The sequence below is a fragment of the Mesoplodon densirostris genome, chromosome 4 (assembly GCF_025265405.1).
Source record: "Mesoplodon densirostris isolate mMesDen1 chromosome 4, mMesDen1 primary haplotype, whole genome shotgun sequence".
Classification (NCBI taxonomy): domain Eukaryota; kingdom Metazoa; phylum Chordata; class Mammalia; order Artiodactyla; family Ziphiidae; genus Mesoplodon; species Mesoplodon densirostris.
This window is the reverse complement of record NC_082664.1, coordinates 80,405,715-80,424,927: the sequence shown is the minus strand read 5'-3', so window position 1 is coordinate 80,424,927 and position 19,213 is coordinate 80,405,715. Positions and strand designations below refer to the sequence as shown.

At 36.4% G+C, this 19,213-nt stretch overlaps 1 protein-coding gene across 1 annotated transcript in view; it reads left to right on the top strand.

Annotated features, from left to right (window-relative positions):
- The first annotated feature begins 1,824 nt into the window (after nucleotides 1–1,824).
- Nucleotides 1,825–19,213, top strand: part of AQR (aquarius intron-binding spliceosomal factor) — a 111,860-nt gene continuing 94,471 nt past the window's right edge. The window contains exons 1-5 of the mRNA XM_060096571.1: nucleotides 1,825–2,094; nucleotides 4,538–4,594; nucleotides 6,666–6,706; nucleotides 12,882–12,917; nucleotides 18,653–18,773. Coding sequence (XP_059952554.1) covers nucleotides 2,020–2,094; nucleotides 4,538–4,594; nucleotides 6,666–6,706; nucleotides 12,882–12,917; nucleotides 18,653–18,773 — 330 coding nt within the window. The 5' untranslated portion in view covers nucleotides 1,825–2,019. The remainder of the gene's footprint in view (nucleotides 2,095–4,537; nucleotides 4,595–6,665; nucleotides 6,707–12,881; nucleotides 12,918–18,652; nucleotides 18,774–19,213) is intronic.

Below are 19,213 nucleotides of genomic sequence, written 5' to 3'. Positions count from 1 at the left end.
GTTGTATAGACTCCATTTGTAAATAAAGTGTAATTAGATACCTTATGCATTCAAAATCTGTTGCATTTAAAATTAGGATCATGCAAATTTTCATCTTTAGCTCTATAAATAAAATTTATACAATAGCAAGTAGAAGGAAAAAAGGATTCCACATTTAATTTCTATATCTACAGACACTTTTTTGTTTTTTCCTTCGCAACTGTTTATTTTCAAACAGGCTATAGATGTTACAAAATTCAAAAGTTTCAAAAGGGTGTAAAATGTAAAATAAGACTTCCCTTGCTCCTGTTCTCGCCTCCCCCAGTTCCTCCTCCCTAGAGGCAACCATGTTACCTGTTTCTTGCCTGTGTTCATCCAGGGAAAGTTTACTAGAGGTACATGTTTAATTTATATATGGATTTGGGAGTGGTAGAGGTATGCGTTCAAACTCAGTAATAAGAAAACATGCAATTCAATTTAAAAATGGGCAAACAATTTGAATAGAGGCTTCCACAAAGAAGATATATGGATGGCAAATAAGCACATGAACAGACATTCAACATCATTAGTCATTAGGGAAATACAAATTAAAGCTACAGTGAGATATACCACATAACTATTAAAATGGCTAAAATTAAAAAGACTGACCATATCAAGTGTGGGTGAGAAGGAAGAAAAACTGGAATTCTTATATACTACTGGTGTGAATATAAAATGGTACAACTACTTTGGAAAACAGTTTCTTAAAAATTTAAACATACACATACCATTTGATCCAGCTATTCCTCTCCTAAGTATTTACTTAAGAGAAAGGGAACCACATGTCTACATTAAGACATATATACACGAATGCTCTTAGCAGCATTATTTGTAGTGGTCAAAAACTGGAAACAATTTAATGTTCATCCATAGATGAGCAGATTAACAAACTATGGTATGTCTGTAAAATAGAATACCACTCAACAATAAAAAGGCACCAACTATTAATACATGCATCAACATGGATGAATCTCAAAATCATTATGTTGAGTGAAAGAAGAAAGAAAAAATGTACATACTGTATTATTTTCATATTTATAAAATTCTATAAAAAAGGATGCTAATCTATATATCTATAGCGACAGAAAGCAGATCAGTGATTGCCTGAGAATGGATGGGTAGAAATGGGATAGGGATGGATTGCAAAAGGGATTGGAAAATTTTAGAGACATTGGATATGCTTATTATTATGACTTTGGTGATGGTTTCACATATGTATGACTATTTAAAAAAATAAAATTTTACACCCTATGTGCAGTTCATTATATGTTAATTTATATTTCCATGAATCTGTTAAAAAACAGTTAAAATTGGGGCTTCCCTGGTGGCGCAGTGGTTGAGAATCCGCCTGCCGATGCAGGGGACACAGGTTCGTGTCCCGGTCTGGGAAGATCCCACATGCCGCGGAGCAGCTGGGCCCGTGAGCCATGGCCGCTGAGCCTGCGCGTCCGGAGCCTGTGCTCCGCAACGGGAGAGGCCACAACAGTGAGTAGGCCCGCGTACCATTAAAAAAAAAAAAAAAAAAAAAAAAAAAACAGTTAAAATCAAGCCTCGCATTCCCCGTTTAGTTTTTTTTCCACTAATATTTTTTATAGGGTTGAAAGAAACTCCGAGTCTCCCTCTCCCTCCCCGACCCTACCACAAGAAAACCTTAACCAACACCATCTACCTGGTCACTGAGACATCAATCCCGTCTCCCTGGGTGTTTTCTCTCAGCTTCCCGCTAGGGGGCAGGAGTGGGGAGGTCGAAGCCCTTGCCTCTCTAGCTCAGAGCCAGCGCTTGCATGCACTTCCGGCCCCGTTCTGTTCCGCTTCTCGAAGAATGCACAAGCTGCGGAACGCGTTCCCTGTGGTCGGGAAACGTTGAGGATATTCTGCTCCACGGGTTTTTGCATCTCGGAGTTAGGCAGCCGCAGTCGCTTCTTAGGGGGAAGTGTATCGGGTTCACCGCTGCTCGGAGCGGTCCTTTTTTCCCCACTGGAGCGGAAGGAGAGTGCTGCCATGACGGCCCCTGCTCAGCCCAAGAAAATCGTGGCCCCTACGGTATCCCAGATCAACGCGGAGTTCGTGACTCAGGTGCGCTTGGGCGAGTCTGGTGTGTGTGAAGGGGTGAGGACGCTGAAGCCCTGAGGCCAGGAGGTGGGATTTTTCTTGGGAACGGGAGCACCGAGGAGGCATTCGTTTGTCAATTCATACACTCAAGTCTTTTTACTAAAGAGTACGTGCTGTGTGCCAGCAACTGTGCTAGCTGTCGGGGAGACCGTGGTGAAAGAGGCTCTGCCCCGAGGAGTTCATGTTCCAGGGGAGACAGACACATGAAAAGCGAGCTTTGCTATGTTAGAGTTCGTCGCAGGAGCGACGGATTCACAGAAGGAACACCCCAGTCACGTGAGACTGGCAAGAAGTTATCATAGCAGAGGTGATACTGAACTGAGGGTCGAAGGAGGGATAGGCTTATTCTTAGCCTTAGAGTAACCTAGATCTTTGAAAGGAATGGTGAGGATCTGACAAGACACCTGCTCCAAATACATGCATCTACGAAGAGAGCAATCCCGTGGTCAGAGAGCGTTCATTTAAAACCTGTTTATTGTGTTGCATGGTGAACCGCGGTTGGCTTTGAATAGGGAAACATAGCCCTGTACCGCTGAGCAACTTTCCTAATCCTTATTTGTTGCTTTGGGTGTTGGATAAGAGTGCAAGTAGCTCTATGCAGAACTTATTACTCACTTGCTTCTTTCTTCTCTGTGCCCTGTTTCAGAAGATTTGCCAAGGCAGAAGCATAAGAGTCATTTTGAATCCTTAAAGAGTTCTAATTGCCCTTAGGATAATGACCATGGAATCATTCACCTTGTTTTGTCATCTGGTCCATGCATATATCCAGTTTCCTCTCTTTTTTTCTCCTTTTCTAACAATGTTTAGCCATACTGAGCTGCATTTATTTGTGCCATGCAATCTTCCACCTCCTGGCACCTCCTTTCAACATTGTTCCCTCTACTTCATTTTTTTCCTTACCTTTTCTTATATGGTTAATTCATTGTCATCCATCTACGTTAATTTGGAGAGGTTTTTCTGGACAAGTTAGACGAGAACTCCCTTTTCCCATAAGCTTGAAATTTTGTGGTAAAAGTTATTAGTTTCCTCCCCTCAGGGGTCTTACATTTTAGAGGGATGAGTGAGACAAATGAACAGGGTAGTTTCAGACAGTGATTATTGCTATCAGGAAAATGAAACGTCATTGTGGCAGACTGGGTCGGGTTTATGAAGAGCAGTCAGGAGAGTCCTGACTAAGACCCGAATGAGCTAAGACCTGAATGCAAAAGCTAAGACCTGAATGCAAAAAAGGAGCCAGTCTGGGGAAGAGCAGGGAAACAGTCCAGGGAGTAGCAAGTGGAAATGCCTTATGGTGTGTATGTAAAGAAGCCAGGAGAGCAAACTTAAGAAGTAAGAGGGAGAATGGTATGAGATGAGGGCAGAGAGTATGTAGGGATCCTACCATTTCCCTGCTCCTCCTCCTCCATTATTTCTGAGCACCTGGCACACCTGACCAGAAAAGGGGCTTTTTAATTATTATTGAATGAGTGAGATGTAGAGGTTAACATTTAGTTTTAAGAAGATCAGATATCTGAACTCTGTGATCTCACTTTCTTTAATAATGGTTAGCATTTTTTAGCAGTAACGTATTTTTAAATTAAGGTATGTACATTGTTTTTTTAAAGACATAATGCTATTGCCACTTAATAGACTACAGTATAGTGTAAATTATAACTTTTATTTTTATTTTTTGGGAAACCAAAAAATTCATGTGACTTGCTTTATTGAGGTAGTCGCTTTATTGTGGTGGTCTGGAACCAAACCTGCAGTATCTCTGAGGTATCCCAGTATATGTATTGAAATTCACATTTTTCAGGTAAAACCTGCTTTGCTGAAATATAACATACTGACTCTTATTCTTGGTAATAACCCACTGATAAACTACAATTTTTTTTTAGGTTTTGTTTAGGTGTGCCTGAGTGTATACTAATCACTTAAAGATTATTGTTTTGCAAATCAACATTCCTGAGGATTTTGAATCTGTTTTTTAGTACTGGCTCACCTGTTAACTAATTGTAGTCTTGGGCAGCTCATTTAATCTTTCTAGACCTGGGTTTCGTTAGCTCTATGCTGAAGATGTTTGACTGTGGTTATTAACTTCACCCTATTGTTTCCATAGGAGCAGTTTAAAAAGTATGTTTTGTTTTTTTTAAATCATAGTGGCAGGGTGCCATGCAGGGCATTACTGGCATTCAGTGGATCGGGCCCAAAGATGCTAACTGGTCTGCAAGCCCATATAGTCCCCTTAATAGGTAAATTACTCTATCATCTAGTCCCCTTAATAGGTAAATTACTCTATCGCCTCGCCCTGCGCCAGTAGTACCCTGTTAGGAAACAGCTTGTCACTGAATGATCTCAGTCTGTTAGTGGTATGAATCTACAGTGGTATGAATCTATGACTTACTGTTTATACTGTTTACTTTTGCAGTTAGCATGTAAATACTGGGCTCCCCATATCAAGAAAAAATCACCTTTTGATATAAAGGTAAGTATTTTTGGTTTGCAACATCCCTTTTGAATAGGTATGCTCTTTGTATCTTTTTCAAGAGCTAATTCGACAGAAGCTCTTCATAATTTTTTTAAAAGTTAAAATGAATGGTTTTCTAAACTAACAATTACTCATAATAGAAAATTTGTAAAATACAGAAGCTACACATAAGAAAATAAAAGTAACTACCCAGAGATAACCTCTACTATCAGTTGTTTTATTTCCTTTAAGCTTTTTTAAAAATGTGTGGGGATTTTCCTGTTTATAGATTCTTAGATTGTTCTGATTTATCATTATTAGGTGATCATGTAATGAATATCTTTGTAAATACACATCAGTTTTCCTACAGTTTTTTAGTTCATGTAGGATAAAATCTATTGTTTTCTCTTTTATTTTTAGGTTTATGAACTGATACAAAGATCTGTAATAATGGTGGAAGAGGTGGGAGTTGTTTAGAGAATTAGATGACTGAGGGCCAGTCATATTCAATTAGGGAAGGGACTTAGGATTCAGGTGACACAATTTAGAATAAACGAAAGGCAGAATTCCTAATGGAGGATTAATTCTCATTGACATAGGTTCTTAAAGAGAGGTCTTATAGAGCTAACATACACGTGCCATTTAACAAGTAGTGAAGACTCGCTTTAAGTTTGCCATTGTAAATTGAATTGTGATACTCTAGGCACTCTTATTAAAACTGAACTTAATCCCAAATTTCTCACGTTATTTGAGCTTAAATGTTTTATTTATAAATATATTTTTGTTTTGCCAGCAATCCCATTTTATTCATCAGGAGGATATTCACAAACTTGACATACATTAATTACTCTTAATTATCAGCCAGGTTGCTTTATCTTACTATATGCTGTTTGTGTATGTTTGTGTTTGTATATGTTGGGTCTGGGGGTTCCTAGGGTCATTTTTCATTAATAACAAAAATATCTTTATGACACTACTAGATTGAGTTGAACTGAATTAGATCAAGGTTTTTAGAGATTAAATTTATATTCAGATCATTTTAGTTAACACTAGATGAAGCTATGTATAAGTTGGTATTTAAAGAAGATTATACCCTTCATTTTATTATTTAATTTGGATTTTGATAAACAGGAAAGGAATGACAAAATTTCATACAAATTCAAGACTTGCTTGCCTCATTGTCTTCCTCCCTTTACCACCCACAAACATTTATTTGAGAAGTATACTTTGAGCAGTTAAAAGACATAGTTGCCATAAAATAATATTATATTATACCATGTTAAACTACTTGATAATTTTAGAGTTTTTTTTTTAACTACTCTTGTCACTAGCACTACTATTACTTCTGCTACTGATAACTATTATTAAAGGCTTGCCATGTGCCAGGACCTGTACTGAATTCTTTACATGTGTTGTCTTAGAGCAACCCCATGGGGTACTTCTTATTATTAGATCCTTTTTGTATACTGGGAAACTGAGCCTTAGAGCAGTCATGCATCTGCAAAGGTAGTCTCCAGCAGTAAAGGTGGATGGTTTGAACCAGGCTTCCAACCCCAGAACCTGAATTCTTATGTATTATACCATCCTACCCACCCTAACCCAAGTAAGTGAAAATTCTGAGGTTTTATCATATGTGCTTGGAAGACAGGATGTAATGATTAGCATTTGCTTCTGTTATGTTTTTTCACTTTCAGTTTACTTTCTGGTTTTTGAAAGCACTTTGTTAAAACTCTTAGGTGGAGCCTGATAACATTTATATACTTTGTTAAGTTTTAAAAAATATCCTGATCTTGTGAATTTTTATTTTCCCTAGAAATGAAATAAATACATATAATAATAATTATTTCTAGAATTATTTTTATTTAGATATATTTTATTATTTATTTTTTTCTACTTTGCTTTCTGTTATTTTACATTTTGAGGGATATAATGGGATTATAAAAAATCTCAAGTATTATTTCAATAGCAGTGATATTTGATAGCTTTCCTAAACCACCTTGTTTTGTGTAATCTCAGTAATTGAAAACTCTCAATTTAGAGTCTGAAAAAAAGTTATTTGAGATATTAAACATTTTTATATTTTTAACAGGTGATTGAAGATATATATGAGAAAGAAATTGTCAAGTCAAGGTAGGAATGAGTTTAATTTTCATACATAGGAAGTAGATGGGACTAACTTGGATCTCATCTGAACTTCTAAACTAAATGTAATCATAAACTTGGAACTTTCCTTCCTTTTTCTGATTTGGTCATCAAGGAGATGGTGACTAGAAAAACTATATCTAGCTGCTGAAGAGGCATAAGATATTTTTTTGCCTTTTAATTTTTGGCTCAGATTAGAGGGATTAAGTTCTTCAGGGTTTATTTTGTTTTTGAAGGAACGTGAGGAAGAGTAAATATGGAGATTTAAAAATTTCAGTTCAACTAATACTAATTTTCTTATTTTCTGATAAATCTTTTTGAAAGCTTATTTAAAAATTGGAAAAGTAAAATATACATGATAATTAAATACAAAATAATAAAATATGCATTTTGTACATAATGTATAAACTATATATATAATAAAAAATAAAAATTATTTTGAACAGTACCCAGAAAGGGTAAGTTTCAGTACATCTTCTTCCCTGTCCCTTAACCCTTAGTTTCTTTATTTATGTATACATCTGTTCCAGTTCTCTACCCCTTTGATTTTTTTTTTTTTTTTTTTTTTTTTTTTTTTTTTTTGCGGTATGCGGGCTTTTCACTGCTGTGGCCTCTCCCATTGCGGAGCACAGGCTCCGGACGCGCAGGCTCAGCGGCCATGGCTCACGGGCCTAGCCTCTCCGCGGCACGTGGGATCTTCCCGGACCGGGGCACGAACCCGTGTCCCCTGCGTCGGCAGGCGGACTGTCAACCACTGCGCCGCCAGGGAAGCCCCACTTTGATTTTTTTTTTTTAAACAGCAAAGAGTTTATACTCTACATACCATTCTGCATCATGACTTTTTTTTTTTTAAACAATGTGTCTTGGGTATATTTCCATATCTGCACCTGTAGATATATATGCCCAATGAGTATTTTAAAAGGTAACTAACCGTTTTAATATGAAATAGAAACATTTGTGTTATGAATGTCATAGACCTTATAAAATCTCAGATTTTATTTTTTTCATGTGTTTGAGTCTTAGGAGGTAAATTTTACTAAATATTGTAAAGGCAGTGTCAAAATAAGAGGCCAGTCGTTTTTTTAAAAAAATTATTTATTTATTTATGTTTGGCTGCATTGGGTCTTCGTTGCTGCGTGCAGGCTTTCTCCAGTTGCGGCGAGCAGGGGCTACTCTCCGTTGCAGTGCTCAGGCTTCTCATTGCGGTGGCTTCTCTTGTTGTGGAGCACCGGTTCTAGGTGCGCAGGCTTCAGAAGTTGTGGCGCGTGGGCTCAGTAGTTGTGGCTCGCAGGCTCTAGAGCGCAGGCTCAGTCGTTGTGGCGCACAGGCTTAGTTGCTCTGCGGCATGTGGGATCTTCCCAGACCAGGGCTCGAACCCGTGCCCCTGCATTGGCAGGCAGATTCTTAACCACTGCGCCACCAGGGAAGTCCTCTAGTTGTTTTGTTTTAGCAGTCGATTATTGAGCCTGTAGAAGTAGGTAGGGCCAAAGACCATGTTAAGGTTTGTTTGTTTGTTTGTTTGTTTGTTTTAAATTTGAAGAGAAATAGGAAACGAGTGAAGCATGATGGTAGTATTTTTAAATTTTGGAGGGAGCAAGAGGCAGGAAATTTGGAGGGAGCAAGAGGCAGGTAAATATTGTTGTAGTCAGATTGAAGATAATGATGGCATGGACTAGCATGGAAAGTCGAGATAGAGAGGAGTTACCAATCTGAGAGATAGAAGTGGTTGGATGTGGTGAATGCAGGAAGGGAGGAATCAAGGATGACTCCAAAATTTTTGGCAAAGGTTGTCAGGTGATTAGGTGCCATTGCTGACTTTTGCTGTTGTTGGTGGTGGGATTGGGTGTAGATCACTAGTCACTTTTAGAAATGTTGAATTCTAGCCACTGAAGAGCTATAGAGAGAGATGTAGAATATGCAGTTGGGTATTTAGGTGTAGAGTTCTGAAGAGAGGACTGGGTTGAGCCTACTTTGTATCAACCACCACTTCAATGCTAAGGGTGCATCAGTGAACATGGCAGATGAAGCCTCTACTCATGAAGCTGTGTTCTAATTCTTACCTAGACAGACTATATATATATATATATATATATATATATATACAGTATCAGCAGGTAGTAAGTGCTATGAATTAAAGTGGGATTAGGGTATAGCAACAGGACTGCTATTTTAGATTGATGATCAGGCAAAGATCCTCTCTTAGAGTAAAGTAAGTCAGAAAGAGAAAAACAAATATCGTACATTAACACATATATATGCAATCTAGAAAAATAGTGCAGATGAACGTATTTGCAAAGCAGAAACAGACACACACATGTAGAGAACAAACGTACGGACATCAAGGGGAGAAAGCAGGGGTGGGATGAATTGGGAGATTGGGATTGACATATATACACTACTGTTTATAAAATAGATAACTAATGAGAGCAGAATGTGTAGTACAAGGAGCTCTACTCAGTGCTCTGGTGACCTAAATGGGAAGGAAATCCAAAAAGAAGGGGATATATGTATATGTATAGCTGATTCACTTTGCTGTACAGCAGAAACTAACACACATTGTAAAGCAACTATACTCTAATAAAAGAAGAAAAAGATATCACATTTGAGCATATATGTAACATATGACTTGTTGGTGTGAGTGTGGATATGGAGGAAATTGCCTGAGGAAAGTTAACTGAAGATGAGTGGTTAGATAAATTCTAGGACCCTTTTTTATTATATATTAAGGATAAACCAATCTGGAATTTACCTTGAACCTTCAGAACTAGTTCTCTGCTTCTTTGTAGAACAGGGTTTCACTCCAATGATTGCTTAGGGTTTGGGGGGTATTTAATTAAGCCTTTGCTACTAATATTGCTTCCTTGAATATAATTTTTATATAATTAACAACTAAAAGCTGCTGGTGATTTTTAAGTTACATAGACTTGGCTAAGTCATTTTTAATTGCTGAAAGTAGTAACAGTCGTTGGCGGGGCTCCCTGAGTCTTATCACGGCACTCTTAACAGCCATATTCTCATCTTGTACATATTTAAACACTTGAATAAAAGTGAACTGATTGCATCTTGCCCCCAAATCTCTAAGTTCAAAAAGTTAAATAATGCACCTGTGTAGCACAAAAACTGTAGTGTATATTTTAAAATTTTAATGACCTTTTTTTTTTAGACTAGTGCCTTGTGGAAGCTGTTTTGCAGAGTTATATGCTCATACCTTCTTCATTATTGGGGAATGGCTTAATGTAAGATTTATTAACTTGTTTGTAGGCTATCAAAATAGGCAGTTTATAGCCATAAGGCACTCTTAATATGATACATTAAGGTTCTTATAATATACATTTTTTTGTACATCATCCCTGTTTCCCTAGAAGGCATCTGGGAATTAAATCAATCAGTTCTTATATTCTTATGGTATAAATGATCACTTCTAGAATCTCAAAATCAGATAGATCTTAAAATACCATATTGTTCAATCCCCATTGTAGTATATTACACAAAAGATTCATATTTGCTATCCTTACCATTATCAGATTTGGTGAATTTGTCTTAATGTATTTTATCTGTTTGATTTTAAAATATTAAAAGTAACAGTAATTGTCATTTCTGGAGTGCTTACTATGTGCCAGATTCTGATCTCAGCACATTGTATATAGCAGCGTATTTATCCTCACAACAATTCTGTGATAGTTACTGTTATCCTCATTTTATGGATGCTGAAACTGAGGTATAGAGAGATTAAGTAACTAGCCCAAGATATTTTACCATAGATACAGACAGCGCCAGGTTGTTAAATCCTTGTTCTCTTGCTCTTATCCAATACCCTGTTCTTAAATAGGACAGGGTCCATTCGCCCTTTAGGACTCTCTTAACCCACACACTTTGGTATGATTATTAATCCATCCAAGTGATTTTTATACTGAAAGAAAAAAAAGGGATGGCTTTTAGAGCAATTTACTTTTGCCAGTGTTTATATTTCTTTTTATTAAAAATGTTTAAACCTCTTTACTATGAAATTAACAGAAAGCACATAAAATGTACAGAAACATTTAGCCTTCTGAATTTTTACCACCACTGAGGTAAAAAAACCAACCTTTTAGCATCCCACAAACCCTTATGTGCCCTTTGCTTTACCATTTAAATATGTAAGTATGCAAACGTGAACACTATAGTTTAGTTTTGCTTGGTTTTCAACTTTAAATAAATGGAAACACATGGTATGTACTATTTTATGGCTGGCTTCCTTTGTTCACAATTATTATTTGATTTTTTAATCATCTATTTAACAATAAATCTGGAGTAGGTAGTTCAGAAGTTCATAACGTGAGGGTCTTTGTCAACCTTTTAACAAACTTTCTGGCTTTCCCTATGTGGTTACAAAGGGGCTGCCACAGCTCCAGACCGCATGTTTTCTCATATCCCAAGAGAGATAACAGAGGGCAATTATAGCAGCAAAAAAAAACCCCTTTGCCTACCCCTCCCCACTCTTTTTTTTTTCAATCAAATTTAATCATCCAGTTAACAATACAGTTAATAGACCTGATGTATTGTATATAAATTATCCAGCTTTGGGAGGATTTAATGAAATGCATGTTAAACCCTTGACCAGAGTCAGGCTTTACAAAGCATGCTCTCAGTAAATATTGGTAACTTAATAAAATAACCATCCCCAAATCCTTTATTTATATTTCTCATTATTTCTTATAACTTTTCATCCTTATCTTTAAAGATTTTCTGGTATAATATCTAGTCTCTAGACCCATTTTTGTATCTTATATGTATACCTTTAGTTAAGTTCTTTATCTGTCTCAGAAAGTTTACTAGCAGAAGTGTAAAACCCCCAATTTAATGAATACCACCAAGATTGCTATAAGAGAAATTGAGTGTTTTTGCATTATCTTGACCCATCAAAACTGATTTTTCACTTGTCCAGTCATCCATAGGAAAAAAAAATTGACCACTTCACCTCTTTTGTACATGAGGAAACTGGGTCCCAGGGTGTTTAAAGATGTTACCAAGGTAATGCTAAATCATGACTAGAATACTGATCTATCTCGCGAGCCAAGATTTTCTTTCTTTCATCAATGAGGTCCTATATGTGGCTGAAGAAATTAAGGGTGCAGGTATTTGCATAGCAGGCCCTGAATTCTGTTGTCCAACACACATATAAAGTGAAATGCCTGCAGCTGGAGATCTAGAGTGTACGACAGAAGCTCTGGTATCCTCTCAGTGGCTTGGCTGGCTGTAGAAGCCAGTGCCTTGGCAGTGTTCTGTCTTTGTGCTCTTGCACAGTTAAATCCTTCATTTCATTCTCACTAAAGTTCTGACATTGCTTGCTCAGTGAAACTAAGAGATCAGAAATCAGTGGAATAGGATTTTGACAGGATAATGGTCTCTTGGGGTATTATAAATTTATAATGCATACTCATTTAATTTTCAAAGCTGGAGGCTAATATCCAGTGGCATGGTTCTGGTCTGGCTACTTTATTTTCAGTATACAAAATGATAAAACTAAATTAGTGGATGTTTGAACCTACCTTTGGAAGGATACCCTGTAACTACTGCATCATTTATCCATATAAAACAAAACACTCTGATTTTTAAAGTATATAAAGAGATATCTGATTTTCCCTCCACAATTTTCTAATGTTTTAAACTTAATGTCAAGGCTACAGAAGCCTGATTCCCATGTTTGTGATATAGATACATGTGTCCCTTGTGCTTATAGGAGGGCATGACTTCAGCAGAATGTTTTCATTTGATTATTAAATGGAAGAATGTTAGCCAGTGCTTAAGAAATTGAGACAGGCTAGCTTTTGGCAGTTGTGATCTAATATTATGAATATTGATGAGCACTTGTGTTTTGATTAAAATTACTTGGCTTATTAATCTATGTGTTGTATCCTTGTATGTCATGGTGCTGATTGTGTTTGTTATATGGGTAGGATATAAGTAACTCTTCTTAGACAGTTTTTAAAAATAAACTATCTGAAACAAAATACAAACAAAAAATAAAAAGAAAATTTGCTTTTTTCAATGCATAAATAAATATAATTATTCTGATATGTGAGTCAATATTAAAACAAGATTCCAAAATACATCTTCATTAGTGACTCAGAAATGTTTATTTTCTCTATTTAAATATTTTTACTATTTATTTTTCTATTTTTAGATTTGCCATCAGAAAGATAATGCTCTTGGAATTTAGGTGAGTTTAAAGGCTTTACTTTGATGAAGTTAAAGATGACAGTGTGACTTAACTTTTAGCTAAGTTTTCTGTACATTTCTGTGAGTGGATACGAAAATAATTATAAATTTTAAAAGATTTATATTTTTGTGATTGGCTTATTTTGGAATACGTGTATGATAGCCTTTGTTTTCAAAGATGATGTTCCATTATTAGTGTAACTTGTATTTTGAGTTGTTTTTCACTAATTAAGATAGTGTGTGCTAAGCAATTTCTGAACTCTTCTTTGGTTCCTCTAGTGATAATGGGAGTAAATTGGAATGCATTCAGTAGCCATTTTTTCCTTCCAGGCTAACTTTTTATTACTAAGCCAGCATTGTTCTGACCTAAGCCACTGATAAATACTTCAGACAGAAGAGAATATATAATTTTTAGGTTACAATTTAGATTATATTACAGCCAGGTGTGGCCAGTAGGCTGGAAGTAAAAGCCAAGGTTGCTGTTGATGATAGTAGTATCTGCCACTTATTGAACCTTCTGCTAGGCACATTGATAAACATTTTACATACAGAGCACTCACAGAAACCCTGCAAAGTCAGTATTATACTCTCCACTTAGTGAAGGAAGAAACTGAGGTCAGAGCAGTTATTTGTTAAAGATAATCCATTTAAGTAATTGGCAGAGCTGGGATGCCAATGTCTGATGCCAAAGCTCATGGTTTTTCCACTTCTCCACACTTCTTGAGGTCTAGTCTGCATCAGAAGTCAGTCTCTATTAACAACTGTTTCTCCCTACATACACTGATATGATCCTCACAAAAAATGTCATGATGTACGTGTTCTTATTATTTTTACGGAGAGAAATTGATGTTTATAGCTATGAATTAACTTGTAAGTAGACTCCTACTATATCCTAAGGACTGTATTGTCACTGAATACTTGATCTCATTTAATCCTCATAATAATCCCAGTAAGAGCTTCCTTATTTTATAGAGAGCACTGAGGTTAGAAATTGGGTCCATCTGGCCCTTAGATTAATATGCCTGTTTCATCATATCATGCCATCTTTCAGAAGAAAAGTAAATAAAAATCAAGAGGATGCTGATATATGATTAGGATAAAACCAGAATTCTATGGTCCTGGCAAATATCAGATACCAAGAGAATTGCAGGAACTGAAGGAGAAAGCAGCAGAACATATTGAAGGCACCAGTGACAGTGAAAGATTTTTAATAACTGAAAAAGGGGGTTGTTACCTTCCAGGAACTTTTATGTATAATAATTTCTGGGTGAATATCTAGGAATAAACCTACCTAAGGAGACAAAAGACCTGTATACAGAAAATTATAAGACACTGATGAAAGAAATTAAAGATGATACAAATAGATGGAGAGATGTACCATGTTCTTGGATTGGAAGAATCAACATTGTGAAAATGACTCTACTACCCAAAGCAATCTACAGATTCAATGCAATCCCTATGAAACTACCACTGGCATTTTTCACAGAACTAGAACAAAAAATTTCACAATTTGTATGGAAACACAAAAGACCCCAAATAGCCAAAGCAATCTTGAGAACGAAAAATGGAGCTGGAGGAATCAGGCTCCCTGACTTCAGACTATACTACAAAGCTACAGTAATCAAGACAGTATGGTACTGGCACAAAAACAGAAAGATAGATCAATGGAACAGGATAGAAAGCCCAGAGTTAAACCCACGGACATATGGTCACCTTATCTTTGATAAAGGAGGCAGGAATGTACAGTGGAGAAAGGACAGTCTCTTCAATAAGTGGTGCTGGGAAAACTGGACAGTTACATGTAAAAGTATGAGATTAGATCACTCCCTAACACCATACACAAAAATAAGCTCAAAATGGACTAAAGACCTAAATGTAAGGCCAGAAACTATCAAACTCTTAGAGGAAAACATAGGCAGAACACTCTATGACATAAATCACAGCAAGATCCTTTTTGACCCCCCTCCTAGAGAAATGGAAATAAAGACAAAAATAAACACATGGGACCTAATGAAACTTCAAAGCTTTTGCACAGCAAAGGAAACCATAAACAAGACCAAAAGACAACCCTCAGAATGGGAGAAAATATTTGCAAATAAAGCAACTGACAAAGGATTAATCTCCAAAATTTATAAGCAGCTCATGCAGCTCAATAACAAAAAAACAAACAACCCAATCCAAAAATGGGCAGAAGACCTAAATAGACATTTCTCCACAGAAGATACACAGACTGCCAACAAACACATGAAAGGATGCTCAACATCTTTACTCATTAGAGAAATGCAAATCAAAACTACAATGAGATATCATCTCACACCAGCCAGAATGGCCATCATCAAAAAATCTAGAAACAATAAATGCTGGAGAGGGTGTGGAGAAAAGGGAACACTCTTGCACTGCTGGTGGGAATGTGAATTGGTACAGCCACTATGGAGAACAGTATGGAGGTTCCTTAAAAAACTACAAATAGAACTACCATATGACCCAGCAATCCCACTACTGGGCATATACCCTGAGAAAACCATTATTCAAAAAGAGACATGTACCAAAATGTTCATAGCAGCCCTATTTACAATAGCCCGGAGATGGAAACAACCTAAGTGTCCATCATCGGATGAATGGATAAAGAAGATGTGGCACATATATACAATGGAATATTACTCAGCCATAAAAAGAAATGAAATTGAGCTATTTGTAATGAGGTGGATGGACCTAGAGTCTGTCATACAGAGTGAAGTAAGTCAGAAATAGAAAGACAAATACTGTATGCTAACACATATATATGGAATTTAAGAAAAAAAATGTCATGAAGAACATAGGGGTAAGACAGGAATAAAGACACAGACCTACTAGAGAATGGACTTGAGGATATGGGGAGGGGGAAGGGTAAGCTGTGACAAAGTGAAAGAGCGGCATGGACATATATACACTACCAAACGTAAGGTAGATAGCTAGTGGGAAGCAGCTGCATAGCACAGGGAGATCAGCTCGGTGCTTTGTGACCGCCTGGAGGGGTGGGATAGGGAGGGTGGGAGGGAGATGCAAAAGGGAGGGGATATGGAAACATATGTATATGTATAACTGATTAAATTTGTTATAAAGCAAAAAATAAAAAAATAAAAAATAATAATTTCTGGGTGAGAATGCCATTTTCTCTGTGCCAGCCTCCAGACAATGAGTCTCAAGTTTGTAGTAGAGATAATTGATGGTCTCTTGCTAGAGTGGAAAGTGAGATGGCATGGAGGAGGTGCCTGGGTACAGGAGAGTGAACTGAATCTTTGATGAAATGCATCAGAGGGACATGTTATTATATAGATTACATTTGCTGTGATTGCCAAAATAGAATCAAGGAATTATTGAACAGTCCTTAAGTTGGGTTTAAAGAGATGTAGTTTGGAGTCAGGTGTGTATCATCTGTATATCATGGAGATAACTGCATCATCTTGGGCAAATCATTGACTCTAATATTCTCAGATTCATCATCTGAAAAATGTAAAGAATAGGTTTGCAGTTTGCTGTGTAGTCAGATAATACCCAAGACATTACTGTTAAAAACTGTGGCAAGCCAGTGATATCTGTGGGGCATCTGGCAGGAACAAATATAAAGATACTCTGAAAGGATATGTATTCCAACTGTACTGCAAAAAAAAATCCTATAGCTAAAACCCTGCTAAAGATGAGTTCAAACTCCCAATTACAAAGCACATTAAAGCAAGATTTAGTTGAAACAATAAAGAATAGAATTAGATATCCCCCAGAAAATCCCAGGTAATTATATAATTGATACACACTGTCAAATCATGTTTAAAATTATTATGGGCATAAAAAAACAAATAGAATATGTGAACAAGAAACAGGACACTAAATATGGACAGTTTGGGGAAAAATGAAAATAAAAATCATTGAAATTAAAAAACTCAGTGGGCAAATTAAGTAGATTAGACACAGCTAAAGAGGGAATTAGTGAATGGGGATTTAGATCTGAGGAAAGTAACAAATAATAGCAAAGAGAAATAGAGGTGGAAAGTATACAAGGCAATTAAGAGATCTAGATGCTAGAATGAGAAGATCCATTAGGAGTTTCAGAAGACATTTAGAGAGAATGAGGGAGTGTCATTTTAGAAGAGATGATGGTTAAGAATTTTCTGCAGTTGAAACCTGAGTCTTTTAGATTCAGGAAGTATATACAGCAAATGGTGAACAGAGCAACAGTGACATAGTAAAGATCTTAAAATCTGCTGGAGAGAAAAAGATTACTCAAAGAGGAAGAAGAACAAATTGATTGTAGACTTCTCAGTTGTAATGATAGAGAAGATAGTAGTATGAGACTAGTACATAGAAAAAAAGTAGGAATCTCAACCTAGAAAGAATTCTATCACCAGCTAAACTGCCATGAAATGAAGAGATTTCACACAGATTCACACTAACAGACTTGGTAATGGAAGTTCTAAAGGGCATAATTCAGGAAAAAATTTAAGCTTGTAAGAAAAGAATGATATGAAGTTTCATGCATTTTATTTATGAAAGAGTAGTCTCTAACTTGGAGCCTTTTAGCCATTGTTTAGGATAAAATACTATTTATCAGTTTCCTAGGCTCTTGCAAATTAAGCAAGAATGATGGCTAAAGATAGACCCATAGAAATACCAACGTGAGCAGACCTTTGAAGCATAAGAGAAAGTAGAAAAATTATATGCTATAGCAGAATCTAAAATGCATAACTCTGTGTGTGTGTGCATGTATGAGCACGTGCACTTGTAACCCATTGAAAAGTAATACGTGTGGAGTGATTTAAAATTGGAACAAAAGTTCTTTTTTTTTTTTTTTTTTTTTTTTTTTTTTTTTTTTTTTGCGGTACGCGGGCCTCTCACTGTTGTGGCCTCTCCTGTTGCGGAACACAGGCTCCGGATGCGCAGGCTCAGCAGCCATGGCTCACGGGCCTAGCCGCTCCGTGGCATGTGGGATCTTCCCGGACCAGGGCAGGAACCCGTATCCCCTGCATCGGCAGGCGGACTCTCAACCACTGCGCCACCAGGGAAGCCCCAAGTCCTTCTTTTTTGCATTAGTACTTGAGAGTATTTTACAACCCCGTACAGTAATTGATGTTTATAATTACTCTGAATAAGAAATGGCTAAGCTTTGTTTTAGAAATCAGAAATATTTACTTTGTTTAGGAATATTTTCACCAAAGTCTTAGAATAATAATTTTGGCATCTTGAGGGGGAAATGCCAGTTACCTTGAAAACTGACTTATGTTGAATACCTTGTAAATTAAGTAACAAATCCTCTTTTTGATTAAGTCTCTTAGTTTCCAGAAATCATTTGGTCCTGATGTGAGTTCATGTTAATTTCTCAGATACATTTATCTGTGAAGCTGCCCATCATACCATTTCATTTTAGAGCTGATATTTGTCAGATCTTTTTATTTTTTACTCCACGAAATGCCCTAGATAAGGGAATATCCAGTGCTCTAATGGTGATAATTATATATGTCAATAACCTTTGAGGTCTCCCTCTTTGAAAGTATAAGGCTGTCATTCTCCACAGCCACATTTGCTACATATGTTTGTAGTTGGTAGCCCTGACCTACATTATAGGTAAATTTGTGAAGGATTCTCAAACTATAAATATAGGTTTTCAAAAAGTTATAAATAATTAAGCTTTTTCAGGGGAGTGATATATTACAAAGAAGTGGTGGTAACTAATGAAATATTCTATGACTTTTCATTCTTCCACAGCCAGTATCTTGAAAATTACCTCTGGATGAATTATTCTCCAGAAGTGTCCAGCAAAGCCTATTTAATGTCAATCTGCTGTATGGTGAATGAGAAGTTCAGAGAAAATGTCCCTGCATGGGAGGTAACAGATTTAAATTACTTCATAGCTTTCTTACTTTGGCCACTTAAGCCATTGCAAAGTAGCAGACTTTTTGCCAATAATAAGTAATGTTTTTAGAACAGAACTTTATCCAATAATAAATTAAATTTTGAGAAAAAGAATGGATGTATGAAAAATAATATAAGATTTCTTTCGGTTTCAATACTTTCTTTAAACTAATTTACCGTGAATTGAAAAATTATGAATGTGGAGTTATTTTTCTGCTTTGAACTTAAAACAGAGTGGCATGAGTTATAAAGACTTTTACATCAGATAAAGTAAAATTTATATTAAGTAGCACAAATAGATAATGCTCAAATGAGATAATATTTTTCAGTGCCTTGTTTCACAGCAGGGAGTATATATTTGTAGTTTTATGTGAATAGTGTTTCCAAAGTCGAGACAGATATATTGTAATTTCA